General features: G+C 31.4%; 1 protein-coding gene across 17 annotated transcripts in view; it reads right to left on the reverse strand.

The window, feature by feature from the left end:
- LOC148235462 (hemicentin-1-like) overlaps positions 1 to 19,952 on the reverse strand; it is a 556,592-nt gene that overhangs the window by 32,055 nt on the left and 504,585 nt on the right. For all 17 annotated transcript variants that reach the window (XM_088185616.1, XM_088185607.1, XM_088185613.1 and 14 more), the window contains 2 exons: positions 17,079 to 17,243; positions 4,402 to 4,571 (listed from right to left, as the gene is read on the reverse strand). In XM_088185616.1, coding sequence (XP_088041742.1) covers positions 4,402 to 4,571; positions 17,079 to 17,243 — 335 coding nt within the window. The remainder of the gene's footprint in view (positions 1 to 4,401; positions 4,572 to 17,078; positions 17,244 to 19,952) is intronic.

Genomic DNA, 19,952 nt, shown 5'->3' on the forward strand with positions numbered 1-19,952 from the left:
TTTGCTAGCTTTATATTTTATCTTGAAAATTAAAATATTGTTTATCGAACAAGAAGATTCAATTTCTTATCATGCTCTATTCAAGATCATATAACTTGTGCTAAATAATTTTTTTTTGTAAAATCGTCCTATTTTACCATTTAAAAATGTATTACATTATCTTAGATTATTTATTGCTAATCTTAAAAATAATTTAGTGGATATATTTTAATTATTTATAAATGAAATTTTTTTTTGGCAAATCTAATATATTTTTACTACATATTTAAGAGTTAATATGATTCGGTATATTATATATTTAAATTATAACAAAACTCCCGTCGCATCACCCCAACATTATAATATTATAATTCCCTCAATTACTTACATTTAATGGGACGGTATGAATTAATAACGTTAATTCGTTATCTCGCCCGAGATGTATCGTTATGAAAAATGTGACGATCCGCTTTTCCTTTCCGACATTTTTTTAGACGCATCTGATTTATGCCCCCGAGAACGCCACCCCTAACAAGAGATAAGCCACAGAAAATATTAACGTCCCCGTGCTGAAAAAAAAATTCCAAGACACCCAAGAAAGGCTCTGGGGTGAGTTACCTAACGAGGCGGGTGCATCGGCGAGTGGCCAATTTGAATATTTAAAAAAATCATCGGGGTGGGAAAAGTATCCCTTTTTAATTTTACGCCTGTTGGAAAAATTAATCCGACATTATGTTAATCGAAGCAGTTGTCGTTGCCGAAAAAGAGGGATGTTTTTATTTTTATTCGACCCGGCGCACATTGCGGCCAAACCACATTATTTACCACAAAATGAAGGTGATGATCTTATAGCTTACTCCAATGCCTAATTAATTTCATGAACATGTATAATATTTCATATCTAGATCTACCTTTTTTATAGTTACATAAATGATTATTTTTCTAGAGTTTTGTGATTTAGTTTTAAATAATTTATAGTCAGGTTTTGTATCATATTTTCAGAATGCACTGATCGCTTAATAAAACTTGTCAAGATTGACAACACGGAGTCACAGCAGCAGAGATAAATCCTAGTTCCCCTACATACATCATAGCCGACAATAATACAACTCGACAGGCCAATGAAGACTCCGAATCTCTAATCTACCGCTTGATAGAACCATTAACATTTTTTTGTATGCATATGTGGTAATTTATACATGATAAAAAATGTAAAATGTTAAATTTATTCTTTATATTTAAATTACGATAAATACTACTAGAAAAATTTTCAGTGAAAGATTTATACTAATAATATTGTCTTTTATTGAATATCTTAAATCTTTGAGTGATATTAAATGTAAAATTTAAATATTTTTTTTATACAGATTTAATTATGTCAGTATAAACCCAATACTGGTAAAAAGTTTTTAAATAAAAATATTACTCTGAGAAAGTATTATTATATACAATATTTAAAAATAATAAGTTGTTTGATTTTTTTAAGGCCTCAAAAACAGATGTAGTAACCATGTGTTATATATGTAACTACAATTTGTATACTCAAGATAATTATAGATTAACGATCTTAAAATTATTAAGAGTATGCAAAAGTTTAACTAATACATCGTAAGATTTATTATTGGTACAATATCGCTTATTTGGCCGCACAGTGCGACGAAAAGCCAAATTTGTCAGTATTCATTACACGGTATTAATAATTCAAACGCGACGATAAATTCAGGCGTCCTTTGGGAAATTCGCCCGGAACCGCGAAAGCAAATAAAGTGGCTAATCGAAAAAAATTAAACGCGTACGAGCAAATATAAATTTGTGAGCGTTTTTAATTTTCGGCGACTTTGTCGTATGCAAACAGCGTTTGAGCGACGCAAATTGACCGCCTACGCCAGTGGCGTAGATTGAAGAGAAACATAAAAAAATAAAAAATAAAAGGTCACTTTTGTTCAAATATTTTCAGCTGTGTGATGGTGGCATTTAAAAATCATAGAATCCTGATATGATTTGTATTATTTTAACTTCGGATCTATGTAGCCATTTACCTGTGTGGGCAATTATGACAGTTCTCATTACCTTATGAAAATATTGGATCACATAAATATCTCAACTAAAATTTTAATCAACTCAAGTGCTTTAAGAAAAAAATTAATTATATATTAAAAAAAAAATATATTATTTTATGATTTTTTTTACAATATTAATGCTAATATAAAATATTTTGTCATACTGGGACTCCATAGTATTGATCCATATTATAATATGGTAAGCACCAATGTTTTATATAAAAGACAAGGTGACCCTAAATAACTAAGGTGCCTCGTATTTTGAATCACAAATTCACAAAAAATAAATATTGATCATGTAAGAGTTACAAATTAAATTCTCATTAAAGAAAATGCCCAGATCCTTTAAACAAGTTACCGTTTGAGGAGAATTCCTCTGATACTGTAAAAAAAATTTCACGTATATATGCATATGTATACATTTTTTTTGTGTGCATATGAATTTTAAAACGACATCAATTATAATTAATAATAGTATAATTTAAAATAATAAAAATTAAAAATAAAGGTCGTCATTATATATAATAAAAAAATCACTTTAAATGTTGATTTATATTTTAAAACTTTAAATAAAATTTTCTTCAATAGCCTTCACTTATATTTCGGGCAATTTTTTGATTCCATTTTGACAAAATATTTGAGGCTTTAATTCGAAATGTTCTGATAGTCTTTATTTCACAATGTCTGCATTTTATTTTTTTCGTTTATAAAGTGTTGCATTAATCGAAATAAATATTAATTTAAAGGAGCAAGGTCTCGAGAAAAGGGATTAATTAGACAAAACCCTTCAGACAAGTGCCATATGGGGACATGCATTGTTCTATTGTTGAGCTATTAGACTTCTGTTGACAAGTGCATTTTTTTACTTCTTGGTGTAAATGATTTAGCTGATTGCTGTTATTGTTTGGCCAGGTTTAATAGTTTCTTAATGCACTACGCTCAATTCGTGTGTCTCCAAGTCTTTTTACTGTTGAATAAAACTGATTTAGTTTTTCAGCCAGTAAATTAATAGTTTAAACAGGATTTGCTTTCATTTCTGAAGTCAGGACATCATCGTCTATTTTTTTATGATCTCCCACATCCAGAACTATTCTTTTAATTTGTTCAAACCATCTGTGACACGAACGGATATCTAATGAATCATCTACTAACTTTGGTGGCTATTTCACATTAAGTTCTATATATCGAAATATTATTCTAATTGTATTTTATTAATTCCAATTAAGATAAAATTACTTGGCACTTTGAACAACCACAAATACATAAAATAACTTAGCTGCTAAAATTTTATCGCCAGTTACACGACGCAAAACGGAGTTTTTAAGCAGCTACCATTAAACGTTTAAACATGCCAAGATTGATATTGAATAATGGACGATGCTAAACTCGACGAAGATTTTATATATAAAAAAACACAGTTTAACGCGAGTAAACTGCTCAGATAGTAAAATAATTAATGTCGAAAAAATGAGCCGCGAGACGAAACGGAGACACGCTTTTAAAATATTAAAGCAATTTTTATTTCTTCACATAATTCGCTCGGGCAAATGTATAATTTGGCGAGATACAGAGGACTTCCTAGCATTTAAAGTGTTTTTTCTTCGTCCTCCATCGCCTCCTTCCCCCTCTGGAATCATCAAGATATGGAGGAAATCGCCCCTTGAAATAATAGTTATACATTTTCCCTTTAAGACGACCCCTTGAAGAGATAACACAAACCAAAGTAAAATTAAAATATATATTTTTAATTAAATAATTTATAAGAAATGTTACCAAAACCATTTCATTTAATCACTGTGTAAAATAGGTTAATGGTGACATTTTAAAGTCTTTTGATATTTTAAGAACCATACAGTTACAACAAAAAGTTCATTTGCTTTTTGATTTCAGGTAGTGGCTTAACGCTTCTGTGACAAGTGATTTTTGAACGACAAATTGAACGCAAAATATCGAAAAATTTGGTATTAAATTAAATCCAACGTGACCTAACTGGTTACCTTAATGCGTAATGATCCAATTTAGTGAAATCCTTCAAATGCATCAACCAAATGCCTTTATAATTAAAAAATATTGTATGCCATTAAAAGCTCAATATCTTCATTTCATTGCTGAATCTTTACCGGTTTAATCTTTAACAGTAAAGTTAGTCACATATACACGTTTAAAGCGCAATAAAAAAATACTATTACTTAAAGTATTTTTTTATTGCGTTTTTAACACGTATTTAATTTGCTAATTTTTTTGACCATTATACCGAATTAGGGTAGGTTATTACAATGGTCTTAATTTAATTTAAATAAATCAATTATAAGCTTGTGAGCTAAGAAAAATGCTTACATGTTAACAAATTAAAAATAATTACCTGAATATTTGAGTTGGTGCTGACCATGTCTTCGTGTATGACATGAGATCCGTTATACCAGGTTAGATTGGCAGCTGGCCTAGCACCCTGAACTAGGCACTCCAGATTCACCTTGCTACCCTGGACAGCGTGCTGCTCCACCCCCAACAGCGATATCTTCGTCGGGCGCACTGCGAAATTACAAATGGATGAAAAAAAGTTAATCTAACTTTGGGGGCGATAGTGCGAATTAAATTTTCAGATAAGGCCGCTCCGGTTTTTGCGCGCAAAGCCTCCCTGGATTTATTGCCTTTAATTACACACAAAATCTAAATCCGCTCCGGACACACAGACACAAGCGCACGTGTACATTTGTAATACTGTGTAACATTCTCATCGCCGTTTGAGAATTAGAGTAACATAGATTTGTCGCTTGGAATGTGCGATTCCAACCGAATAATAAACAGCAAAGTATATGTATATTTAAAGCCAGCGTGGAGTTATTTCTGTATTAGTGACTATTATAATAATAATTATTTAAATTTAAATAGTAATAACCTTAAATATGAGAGTGGTGAGTTTAAAATAGAAACTTTGATCCAAGCTTTGAATTATTTAAGAGCAAAGTAAAATTACAACAATAATTATGTAACTAATTTATATTATATATATATTAAATTAATAGTAAAATAGTGTGTGATTGTTAGTTAAATATTTTACAGGTATATTAAAGATTTATTGTATAGTAACAGAGAGGTTTTATGTTTGCTTACTTTTCACTAAATGGCAATTACAAATGTCTGTTTTATTACTACAACTTTTATATTGCATGACAGTCAAAATTTTAGGGATTTAGAAAGTGGTAACTAGTGTCATTTTTTCTACAATTCCATGGTGCTGCCCTTTACAAATATAATAGTATTTATATTTAAAAAGGCATCTCTAAGGCGCTGTCTATTAATTCTAGCTCTATTTTTATAATAAATGATTGACACATATAAGGTGCATAACATTAAACCTGCCGTGTTATAAAAACTGATGGTTTGATTTATGGCGCTTTTAACGCTATTTGTTAATGAAGCTATCAATAATAAGGTTTCTTGTAAAATATATAACTCAACGAAGATTTTATAAATTATTCATGTATATATATATTATAGTATATATACAAAAATATGTATAAAAATAAATTGTAAAAAAACAAAAATTGAGTTTTCTACCTAAAATTGATTGAAGTCTTATATAATATAATATATTATAAAGAATGCAATAGAGCAGTTTTTTTGCTTACTGAATTGTTAAAAATAACTAATGCTAGTACACATTGACGTCGTCAAAAAATATTTATATAATTATAATTGTTTTCCAAATAAACATTTTTTTAATTATAGCAGTTATTGTAGATAAATAATTATTATTTTAATATTTTATAGATTTGAAAACAAGTCATATAAAAAATATGAGATCATAAAATTCAGTTATTAATTTTTATTTATTGAGCAATAAATTACATAGATTACAAATTAAAAACACGGACCTCACGTTGTTATCTGGTGTTTCTCGCACGTCACTGAGTGTTAAATTAAAAACAAAGCGAATAATATCACTTTATTACAAATTAACCTTAGATAAATTTAATTTAATGCTTTTAAAATCATATATATAGCTATATAATATAATAAATTTAGTACTAAAATATTAAATCCGTAATCATTTGCAACAGAATATATTTGTCTGTCGCTAGAACTCCTCCAAAACAGTGAAAGGTAGTGGCGTTAATTTTGCAAATGTTATTTGAGTTGTCATTTCTAGGTCAACTGTGCTATTTTTATCTTTAACATTTGTTAAGTTGAAAGTTAAGCAGAACAGCGACATATTGACGAACGATTATGTGCTATAGTACAATACGTGCAAATATAACCACTGATGAAACTGAACAGCAACGTGCCGATTACGTGCTACTGCAATATGTGAAAACTAGAGAATAAAAATAATATATGTAGTATTCAAATAAATTTGCAATAAGAAGATAAATAAAAGTCATTATTATCAATAAATAATTAGTTTAAATATATCCAAGGCAAATCCGGGTAATAGATTTAATAAAATATTAACCAAGGATTAGTCTTTTTTTCGAAAAAAATATTCATTACTCATTTTTAATTTGCAGGTATTTTTTTAATATCGAAACATACTATGCTATGATATATAATTGTAAAAAATAAATGTTGTTATTATGTATTGTTGTAACAACACTGTTTCGCAAATCTTGTTAGTCTTTAAGGTTATGTGTGCATAATCAAAGTTTCATTCTGTCTCGATAAATAAACTGATTTTACGACGGATATTAGTAAATTGACAATTTAAATTACCAGATTTTTTCATCGTAATATATTGAAAAAAGTACTCCAGAGTTACCAACGAAATAAAATGATTAAAAATGTATAAACAACTCTCTCAAAAAGGGTTCAGAAAATATAAATTAATTTGGGCATGACAAATATGTCTTAGGAATGCAATGGTGAAGCTTTTTGTGTATGACATTTATGCCTTCTTGAGTTAACTTTGATGAGTATGCGAAGATTTTGATAAGAAAGGCCAAGGAAATATACAAATCTAATTAACCATCACGTCGAAAGTGAGCGAGAAAAAAAACCACCTTCAGTTAGACTGAACATATATAGGCTCATTTTTATTTTTTATTATAAATACGACCATTATAAATTTCTAAGTTTTTGAAGTGCGTTATGATGGTCATTATACAAACAATAATTTTACTATTAAATATTAAAAAAATATAAAAACAACTATGGTGTACAAATAAAATATATTTAGCTTCTTATAGATTTTCTTAATAACATCCTCGGAAGGCTTGTTTAATAGACGCGTTCTCAAGCGTTGACCTAGTGGCCAAGAAAGGCAAGAATAAAGGACGCGATCGCGAATCTTGCAGCTCACAGCCGAAATTCACTAAGCATTGACGGAGCGTTGAAAACTTACAAAAAGTATATTAATAAATAGACGCTACGCTAACAAAAAAGGCATAAGGATACACATACGGATACTCGTACTCTCTATAATAACAAGATGTGATATCTTCTCTGAGATTCTGAATAATAAAGCCATATTTGAGAAAGTCACCAACAATATCATTTTATTAAACACCTCCCAAGAATCATAAATTTACATTATTCCGACAAGAACTTTTATCTGATGTCTCCGACATAAGACAAGAAAGTTTATCAAAGCTCGTAGAGCTACGCCTATCATCGACACATGCTGAGAAGATTAAGAAAACAGCTGCTTCTCTCTTCATATCTATTGAAATCCAGAGTGCAATCTGATCTTCAAATACGACTGGATTACTAGACGCATAAAAACGCTACGAAGTATCACGTATTTATTGCATAATTATAATTCATACCTAAATAACTTATTTCTTTCTTAAATAATCATGCTAATAGACTTTAAATCCATAGGTAAAAATGTTGTTAAACTTTTTACTGATATATTTATTTATTGATGTTTGTTATTGTTTGCACTCTATCTATAATGTCATGCTTTTATTTTATCATCAAGATGGAATGGCGTTCTTTAAATAAATGAACTCTTGAAAGTTTACAGCGATGGATAATGTCTCAGGTTATATTCAAATGCAGATCGTCTAGATTTCTCTTTGGTGTGTCAAAGACGAACGTTCGAATCGGAGAGATTTAACGCAGAATGTCAAAGGGTTACAAGGATTTTCGTATCTCGTCCGAATTGAAATTTTTGGCCGACGTGTTTGCTTAATGGCAAAATAACATCCGAAAGTTGCCAGCGTACGATGAATCGCTTCTAAAGAACTTTTTGATACCAAGTCTATTTATTGGGAGATCGTCTCCGACGTGAAAGGGGTGTATTCTAACCGTGCCACTTTCATTCGCTCCCTGCTCGGTAGGGGTCGCAGGGGGTTGGGTGTTCTACGAAGGGGAGTGATTTAAGATGCCTGTCGCAGAATTTACAGATTAAAACCAGATACGCAGGCAGCGAGCATCCAGTCTCGTGGAAATTCGCGTTAAACACGATTAGGCAAAAAGGACGTCGATCATGGATGCTTTCCATCCATCCGGATATATACTTTTATATAGATATATACATACGTGGACTGTTATAAAAAATAAGTTACACTTTATTATTATCGAAAATTATTTAATATAATATAATAATAATCTCGAAATTATAAACTCCTGGTATCTCACACGCGTGTGTGGTTTTCCTAATGATTATAATAATGTGACTGTATATTCACTATTAAGACTATTTTTAAGTACAAGGAAATAACACAAATATCATTTTTAATAATACAGTATATTTTATTCTATACATAACATGGCTTGTTAAAACTCGCTTGAAATTAGATTATAAAGGTTTACGATTTGCCAGTAAATTTTCTAGATAATGCTAGAGTTTTCATAGTAACAACATCGCTGACTTTTGGCGCAAAATGCAAATTAGTCACTTATACGTATCTGATATAGAACGTAAACGAACTGGTATCAATTTAGTCACCCTCACGTATACGTGACACTTAATTGCAGCCGAGTCTTATCGCAATTGTCACGTCGTGGGATGTGATCTAATTACGTCTGACATTAGTTGCTGACTTAATATATATTACATACGTACACGTAAAACGTATCCACGTGTGTACGTGTAGTTTTGCGTTTAAGGAGCAACTGGAACGAAACTTGTCGAGAGTGAATCTTAAGGTATGTAATACGACAAAGAGTGAGATTTAATATTAAAATATTTTAAATTATTCATTTGCAGTAAAGAAGTTATATAAAAACCAGAAAATTTTGCTTGTTAGAGACTATAAGTATCTTACCAGTTAAATAAAAATACTATTAAAATACTATTAAAAGAAGTAAACCGATAATACAAAAACTTACTCTCTCACAAAATCAGAAATTTGGCTTAAGAAATAAACATCGACAATTGAGCAAGGTTTGAGCTTAATAAATGTTTAAAATAAATTGTATGTATTTTTGTATATAAATACAAAATCAAGTTAATAAATTGAATTAAAAACATAAACTAAAATTATCAAAGTCTAATATTATTTGATTTAAAATCGTTAACCCTTAGACCGCCGACCGGTAAATTCTTAATTACTCGCTGTACGCCATGCGTTTTTAGCGATATAATTTTTTGGCTACTTACTCTGTTTAACACATCATTACAGCTAAAATACTTAATTTTTATATTTTAAAATTATAAATGTATGATTAACATGATTTAAACATTCTAATTATATCAATAAACAAACATTTTTAGTCGTATTGTTGGAAATATTAAGTGAACAAAACTAAATCTATTGGTCGGTCCGCGTGTTGGCTCGCGTACACACACCTACACACACATGCACGCGCGCGGCACTATACAAGCGAACGACAAGCAGGGTCATGCTCACACTGAGACAATTTTAATATATAAATCTGCAACGCATTTTTTCTTCGTCTGACCTACATCCTGTTATAAAAATTTACAAATCGACAAGATTTCTTTGATGCATACAAAATCACATATATCGTACACAAAAATAACCCTAATAACCAAACCGTTTGTTTTTGATCAATGGTGTTTGCAATTGGTTGTTGTTGAAGGTTGTCATATTTCTTTATATATAAAAATAATAAATAATAAAACTTGATAGAAAGATACGATGTTACATTTAACTATATATAATTAGATGTATAATTTATAATATATACATATTCTTCTTCTTCTTCCACGGCACTACAACCGGTGATCGGTTTTGGCATTTCCACCTAATTTCTTGTAGGGCTTCTAGATATATCTTGAGTTTTAGTATTTCTTCCGCTATTGTTTGCATTTTTCCTGGTTGTAATATTGCACATTCCAGCTTCCAAAATTGAAGTCCAATCGTTTATCTAGATTTTGATCGTCTAGGTCATTATGAATCGGGGCGGATTTATTATTTCTTTGTGATTTTTTCATAACTATTTGGATTTATCCACGTTGGTTGATTTGCTTCATGATAGAAACCCTCTTCCTTTATCCGGGCTTGGGACCGGCAAGAGTGCAACATATCTACACTCCAGGCGGAATATGTAATATATATTACACACACACACACACACACACACACATATATACAATAAATAATAAACTTTTCGACCATCGGACGCATTGGAGTAACCTGTTAGGTCACGATGGTATTAATTTAATGTAAATAAATAAACACATTACAAATAAATTATAAAATAATAGAACAAGTGAAATAAAATGATTCTACGACAAGGAATCGTTTTTGTTATTATTATTATTATTTAATATTTACTAAGAGTTAATATTGATATTTTATTAATTATATCATATTTATATTTATTAATAAGTATTTAATAGTAATTCTTATTATTTAATTATTACAAACAATAAAAACCAATCACAAAAACAGTTGACAATATTAAAACAGTCGAAATAACGTATAAATATATTCACAAGTATTTACAAATCACAATTATCATTGAAATATTGATGACATAATTTAATTTCGATTCATAAATTAAAGTATAAAAAAACGAATTTCCGCGATGCGTTTGTGCTAACCCTAAAAGTGGTCTAAAGAAGCACGATCGAAACCGCGCGCGAAATACAAACGACTAAAATTAAGGCGTGACTTTATAATTATATATACCACTGTTTCATCGCAAATTCTATAAATAAAATCACTGAAATCGTTTACTAGGAACTCAAACTGATTTTTAAAACATATATTGCCAACTTTTACCTTTCCGTTTCTTTAAAAAACGAAGGTTTTAACGAGCGCATCATATCATGCGCTTGGCGTTAGACAGTAGATTTAGTTGCGCATCATATCATGCGCTTGGCGTTGAAAGGATTAACCACGTATTTATTTTCAATAATATGCATAATTTGGTTAGCGTTTAGTGCTTTTTACTATCAGGTCTATTAGAGCTTAATAATTTATTAACATATAATTAATTGACGGTCGGGAAAGCTTAATTCACGTACATATTAAACTCATTATGTCTATACTAACGCATTAATATTTAACGCTATAATGTGATATAGCTAAACAGTTTTTCATATAAAATTTATGAATGTTAAAAAATAATTATTATCTCAATATTGGACATATTGTGTGCGAGCTTATGTCTCGCGTGGTTAATCTGCAAATAATTTAATTTAATCTTAATTAGTTTCGTATCAAAGCTTGTCAGCGAGCTAGCTGTGCTGGTTAACTGAAAAGCCGAGAATACTGCGGGATACCCAGTTAAGGAGTTAACCGCCGAAGCGGAGTAATGATACAATATTGGCATAACATTTGAACAATGTGAATGTTGCTTTGCGTTAAAGTTGTTGAAATCACTTTAACTTGCAGTGAATTTAGTCAAAGTCCGTTGTTCCATTTAATGTTTAATGAAAAGACATATATATATGTATATAAAATACATAATTTCAATATATGATATAGTCAGATTTAAGTTTATATTCCGAAATTTCGAATGCATCTCACACCCTAGTAGATAAATAAATTCGGCAAATGTTAACTACGGAGTGCGCACAAAGGGAGCTTAACCGAGACACTCGTCAGTAACTTAACAAAGGTACAAGCGAATTGCGGGAACCGAGAGACGTTATCGCGGTTGTAATTTTCCAGAAGTCAAAATAAAAGGTCTCGAAAGCGATTTATAAAACAATAACACAATAATGACTCGCCGCCCCGAAAAATAATAAATTACAACGGCACCCGCGGATATATTTGTTTTATTAATTATAAAACTTTTACTGTGACGAGATTATGACAGTCGATTCCGTTTTACTGCCAGAACATTTGGTTTACGATGATCGTCGTAATACGTGCATAAGCTGAAGAATTCATGGACCATAAAATACCTTATAAATTGTACCATTAAGATGCGCGTACATTTAAAACGTGTACTATTTATAATAAAATTAGTTTATGTTAGCTTTGAAGATGCTGAGATTTGTCCTCTGTTATTATCGTCGGTTAAGAAACTAGAAGAAACTGTGTCCAGTGGCGTAGCTATGGGGGTGGGCCGGGCGGCACTTGCTTGGGGGCGGCATATTCGCGATATTATCGTCTAGTGTGGTTCTTAACCATGAATGCACTAAAACATATATAAATCCACGAATAACAAGAGCTTAATAATAACCAATTTATTATTTTAAGAAATGCTGTAAAAAAATGTATGGGGGGGGAGGGGCGGCGGCAATTTTAAGGATCGCTCTGGGCACCACATACCCTAGCTACGACACTGACTGTGTCTCTCGTATATTTATTTGATGCGAAACATATATTGTTTAATTGACACACAATACAATTAATTACCTTATTTAGTTAAGTAAAGATACAAAAAAGGTTTATAATATCCAAATACCATATATGATATTTTAACGTAACTCAACTATTGTAACTTAAGAAAGGCCATCCATACACTGTTTATTAAATCTGCTTCATAGATTTTGAGAGTATTTCATGGCGTAAAATTCGCTCATCTTTTATATGGCTTAAGTTTCATCTTGCTAGACGACAAAAATGATTTTTATTTGAATCATTCATTGAAAAACAGCAAACAAAAAAAGGTGTTTTTTGAATAAATACTTCAAAACTATATATTAAAAAGCATTTCAGGAACAAATATTATATTGTGGCGACCACACATTTAGGCACATTTAGAAGGGCGATTGTCTCATTGTTAATGACCGTGACCAAAAACGTTCATTCATTAATAATGAGACAAATATAATAGCACAAGAGGGATTTCTTTTGACCACACAACACGGGTCGTTAAGAGAATCCCTTTTGTGACAAAACGGTATGGACGCAATCAATCACCACAATGATAACCTTTTCCTTAGAATTCGAATGTCTGGAGCCAAGCAAAATACTGGCTTATGAAATACACATCCGATTTATCGAATTCTAAGAAGCTACTGCAGCGATTGGTTAGGAGATCGATGCACAATCGTGATTGGCCAGCTAGCGTGCATCCCCCTAAAGGATATAAGCGCGGACTCCGACGAGGAGAGAGCAGACGGTCCACGGCACCACAAGAGACGGAGGCACCAGACAGCGACGCAGACGACCAGAGAGCCAAGATCTACCAGCAGCCATCCGGAGGAACTGGCCACGCGCCCTCACCGACAGACACTCGCCGCACGCAGCCACAGAGCCCTGAGACATCATCTGCACACCTTCATCGCCAGAAACGTCACGCGATGAAGGGGTGTATGTAATTATAACTTAATAAATAATCTAATTGGATTCACCGAAGAGTCACACTGGCCGCGAGTTCAACCACCCCTAGGGCTACGTCCCCTAAAATATAATAATACAAAAAAATAATTGTATGAACAATAAAATAAAATACAACAATACAAATGTAGCGACCTCAAACGTTTGAAAGGGTCATTGTCTTAAACCCTAAACTTGAGTTAATGATTGTGACTGAAAACGATCATTCATTACCAATTGAGACAAATAACAAAATAGAGTAAAACATTTCTGGGACCACAGAGACCTTGAGTTTACAGTGAATTTTATCCGTCATTTCGAAATCACCAGATCCGTGACATTTCCAAAAACGCAATACGATCTTGGATGAGCGAACGTCGCTTTCTAAAGGCGTAGACTTATTTCGCCGTTATATGAAGCGACTGCAGCGATTGGCTGGAAGATCGCTGCATATATGGCCAGCGAGCCTTATAGTCCTGGATATATAAGCCCAGACTCCGATGAGAGTAGTCAGATAGTTGAAGGGGCAGACAGTCATAGAGTCAGACAGTCATCTAGTCAAGAGACAGGCAGTCAAAGTTACCAGCAGTCACTCGAAGAGACCATCAGATGCGCCTGCACCGACATATGCAAAGAGACGACCTGGATCTTCCGAACGACCATCGCCGTAAGAGGAACTGACTCCTGACATTCGCTGCAGACAGCTTTAAGAACCTTGAAGTTCGTCCACGCCAGCTTTACTACCGATTGGAGAACTCAGGACACGTCTAGCCGATAATCGTCCGTCGCATATATGTAAATATTGCAATAAAAAGTCTTACTAGATTCCACATTGAGTCTCATTGGCCACGAGGTCGATCACCCCTAAGGTTCCCAAACCCCAAAATAATTTTACACTAAATTATAGGAGTATAACGTTGACCATTAAACATTATTACAAAAGATCAAATAATTTTATTATGTATAGAAAATTCTTTTGAGTTCTAATCAAAGCATTTAAAATATAATAAATATTTTAGAAAATGGTCAAATTAATATTTGCTTTTTTATAGTCAAAAAAAGTGTCTGAATAACGTCGATCGATAGCCATGTTGTCCGCCTAGATTGTACTAGAATTTGTGATGATGTTTGTTGTGCTTGTTTGTCTGTTTGCCTGCAGGCAAAGATAGCTCACGAAAATAAAAGGTATTTAATTAACTGATTATTTTTCTCCCTTTCTTACTTATTTTTATTAATATTATTATACTTGAATTTTACCAGTACCTGGTAAAATCAAGCAACGCGCGTTATTTATTCGATTTTGCCACATAAAAATAAATAAATCAAATATGTTATTATTGTCACAATACTATTTTAATATAGTATGAGATTCAAGGAAGTTGTATATATTAAACAATTAAACTTAATAATTTTATTTTATATAGTTTTTCAATATTGTTAATTTTTTGAACAAATATTAATTGTAGATTTTTATTATATTCTTATTATTATTTCAAATGAATCCTTATTTAATATTATAGTAGTCGATAACTGAGGAGAATATGTAACTATTTACATATATACATAAATTATTAATGCCAGTGCTTAGTTAAAAATTATCACTCAAACAGCTTTGAAACTGTCAATTATTAACACTGCTCAACTAGAGCGTACAGTAGGTCAATAATAAATTCCAAATATCATCTGATATTCAAAGCAGATCAATTTAATGCCTGAGAAATCCATCAAACACGATTTCAATCAAACATAAGAGCCTCGCCGGGGATCCATTCATTCGTTTTACTGCTGATTAGAAACGCTCTACTGTGACGCCAGTACACACGTGTAACTATCCGCATTTCGTCACTAATTGAAGGGTGAAAATCCCACAGGGGCAAAGAGCTATTTATATTTTTCTTAAATATTGTAGCTATGCATTCAAGTCTTCAAACAACGCTTGATGTGTATCTTTTTAAACAGACATATGTGCCAATACAATAAGTCAGTGACTAATTTTTAAAAGATCTGACTACAAATCCTATAAAGGACCTTTGAGTTTTATTTTTTTTATTGTGTAGGAGGGGAGCAAATTATTTAGCCACAAGCTAGGTGACATTCTGGCAACAATGATATGGAGGCGTGGCGGTGAGAGCAGCACTGTTCCTTTGACAACCGCGATGAGACTAAAACAGCCGTAGGGGTACGCCAGCCTTTATATCATCAAAAATAAATTATTAATAAAAGTTTAGTTTCTAAGCATTTTTTCATTTTCATATTTCAAAGACGCCACGTGCGGATCTAATCTCGCGCTTTGCGCTTGAATTTGTTATTATATAATAAGGGCATGCCCTTATCTCTCACTCACTCGTCACTTAACACGCGAGCGAGCGAAAAAGAAACCAATGCTCTTCGATATATATATTAAACAATCCATTTACTTGACCATATGCAATGTAAAATCTTTTATTTTGTGTTATAATAACGCGTTAAAAGCGACATAAAACCCATTATTTTCATGATATGACATTAAGTTGCAAGGCATTAGTTTGTGCATATAATAAAATGAAGAGATTAGCATAAGACATCTTATGCTAATCATTCAGCATTCATATAAAATATGAATACAAAAAAAACAATTTACAATAGCATATTACCCTACTTTAATTATTGTGCAACGTTATTGTATAATATGCCGAATGAATTAGATAAGACAATGCTGCAAGAAATTCAAATTACGACAATGAGAGCAGTTTTAAATAAACATATATAGCTCGTTGTCATTTAAGAAATAATATATTTGTTAAAAAAATAATATGTTACCAGAGTATATAAGATTACAATTTGAAGAATATTGTTCGGTTCTAACATATATTTGAGAGAAAACTAATTCCAAAGAAAGTCAAATTGAATGTCTAATGAAAATAAAACGGTATTATGAACCTACTATCGCGTATTGTAACTAAATCAAATCGAATTTAGCAAGTACTATTAAGTATGCTAAAAGAAGCGATCAAATATAATTGGCAAATAGAATAAGGCTTAAGTTCATACAAAAATGTTGTAACTTGGCATCTATTACGTAGCCTGGATCTGAGAAGTACAATAGATACGCCAAAGAACACTGCTTTCGCTAAAAGATAACGTCATATTCGACAAAAAAATACACAGTTCAAATTTAAAAATTGCATTAAAATGCAGCTGTATCTGCGCATAATACTGTTCACTCATAAACATAAAAAAATGTTTTAAATGATGATTGTATAAAATTCCAATTTTACTTTTTTTGTAAATGGAATTTCGTTACACATTTAATTTATAATCATCCTCAATCAACAATAAGCAAACGATTTTTTTTATTTTAATAAATGGCAATATTAATATAAAGTGAATAATAAGTAAAGGCATTTAGATCCTTGGATTCCAAACTCACCGTTAATGTCGACGTCCATTTGTATTTTGATGGATTCGTCGAGCGCGTCCGAGATTATTTCGCACTGAAGCTGCGCAGATAGTTCCGCTCTGGTTAGCACCAATTTGATGGCGTTGGACACGACGTGGCCAGACTCCGAATCTATCTCGGTAGTAGTAATGTCACCTGGAAATGAAGAAAAAGGCAATTGAATTAGTGTTTATTGTGGGTATAGGCGTTTCTTTTTTGGGTAGCAATTACGAGAAGGCGGTATTGTATCGTCTAATCAAAGAAGATTGGTTTAACTGACTAGGTTTTTACCTACAAGGTAATACATATCAGTGGTAGGCAACTTGATTGTTGTCAGGATCGACGAAGGATGAGGAAGGGGTGAAAATAAAATCATAGTAAATCACTATAAAAAATAATTAAACTAATTATCGATTATATGCTTGGTTTAAGGGAAAGTTTATACTTTCATTTCTTCTATCAAATCAACAGTAAGCAAGAATTTTAATGCTAACCGTAACTAACCTTAGGTATGATTATTTTATAAGCTCGGCTGATTTTATTTTTATATCAATTAAAAAAAAGAAAATGCTGATTATATTATGTAAGAAAACAACTCATGATAAATTATGTATCATCATTTTGTAAGCCGTTATCAAAATTTAAAAGAATAGTTTAAGATTAAAAAACCCATAATTTATAAATTCCATAATCATAAGGCCCATATATTTAAATTATTTATAGTATTAAAAACTTGAAAATGAATTTGAACTTGACTAGTAAAAATATACATTCACTGTACCATTTAAACAACGCATGTAAATAAATAATGATAAGTATGTTAATTGATATACGAGGGTAGGTCAATATGTTCTTAAAAAATCTAGGAAATTCCACTAGTAGAATTAAAACAAATTTGTTTCTCAAAAGTACCATATATTGTCAGCCAATTTCATGGCATTTTTTCATTTTTAAAATCGATTGAAGCAAACAACTTTTGTTATTTTGAACAATGAAAAAAAATAAAAACACAAAGAAATCAAAGCCGGGTTAAATGAAGGTCGTGGCACATCTGCACTAGCATTTGAAACTGTTCACAATTAGGTGAATATGTTTAATCGTAGCCGTACATCAACAAGTAATAGACATCGTTTGGGAGGTCAACTTGTGGTGACTACGCCAGAAACGATCGACAAAATACACGATATAGTCTTGAGTAATAGACGAGTCAACGTGTGTGAGCTTGTTATAGCTACAGGCATATGTCATAGCTCAGTTGTTGCAATTTTGCACTAAAATTTGGTATGAAAAAGATATCGATAAGATAGGGGTTTGAGCACTTTAAACTTAAACTAAATAAATTTATAGCTAAGATGCGTCCCGAAACGTAAGATCAAGTCATCGAAAGCTTTATAATTTGTATCTATTTTTTTTTGATTCGCCATCATTTTGTCGAGAGCGTAAGAATATATTTATGCGAAAGCACCGATTGAAACGTTACGTTTAATTCGCAATGAAAATTTAGCACGGGGCGATAAAGCTCACCGTAAGTGGATACTCTTTGGATGATCGTTCGGGACGAGTCTTGCGAGCTGATGACATTTAATAAAAACGATAATTCCGCCGATAAAAGTCGTAAAACTCAGCCGTAGTCAGCCCACCCCTATCCAAGTCTGCGATTTCCTGCGAGGGATGCTATGTATTGAAATAAAATGCGGAGGGTGAGATACTTGCCTGATAATACATTATATTTATATATAGTATATACAATAATGTGGCATTTAGCAATACGATCACGATTCATATTATTTTATTTTAATTTTTCTATCGCGTGAGCTATAGAAATGGAAATTTTGGCTATATAAAAGGCAAAATTATTTCTCAATATATATTTTTGCAGTTAACACTAGAATGTATAATAATTAATACAGTTACCATTGCTAACTCAGATCAGGCAAGGGCAGAAATGCTAGCTAACGCTTTTTCAAAATCACTAAAAAAAATAAACATTCTAAAAATAGATCGATAAGAAAAATTAAAGCATTAGCGGCGTATAACTATTAAATTCGCGTTTTCTAAAAACAAATATAAAGTGTCATTAAAGAATTATTAAATAAAAAAACCCCTTAATTTACTATTTAGATAACACATTGCTCAAACATTTCCCTGCAGTTTTCAAATATTACTAAACGAACATCTTTAATGATTACATATTTTTTTAAAACTTCCAAAAATTTAAAGAATATTCTATAATTTTGATTAGCTATCGATCCATAACTTAAATACCTTCATTTAGTTATGTATCTGAAAAATATAATAGTTGCGCTTAAAATAATCTCTAAAAGCAATTAAAAACAAACAGTTTAGCTTTTGAGAAAATCACTTAACAACACACAAACTTGATAGTTTGACTAATCATATCTGTGTTAGTTTTATATACAAAATACAGGTCCTTTAATTTTAATTGTAAAAATTTTTTTTTAAACATTATGGCATGACGTTTTGACTTACAAATTATGTAAATATAAAACCACTGACTATCTGCAGCAATTAATATGCTCATGCATAAACAGAAAAAGCTAGGTTGTTTTGCTAAATAATGAACACTCAATACCGCGTAAAATTCCACCTAGAGTTTGCTTTGACTCTTTGGACTCTTGTATACGAACAATATCCCAAAATTGATAAGTCGTCATTGACGATACAGCTATTTTGTGTTTTGCACTCTTTAAAATGGCGTGTAACTCTTTACAAGTGCTTAATCTGATCAAAATATTTTAGCAAGTTGTTTTTACTTGAGTTTTAAAAAAAGATTGCATGTTAAATTGCCTAGTTTTGTCCAATAACTTTTATTTTTTTATTTATTTAATAACGTTTTAAAATTTC

This window comes from Plectrocnemia conspersa, unplaced genomic scaffold (genome assembly GCF_051122295.1).
Source record: "Plectrocnemia conspersa isolate PC_06_02 unplaced genomic scaffold, ASM5112229v1 ptg000005l, whole genome shotgun sequence".
In the NCBI taxonomy this organism is placed as follows: Eukaryota; Metazoa; Arthropoda; class Insecta; order Trichoptera; family Polycentropodidae; genus Plectrocnemia; species Plectrocnemia conspersa.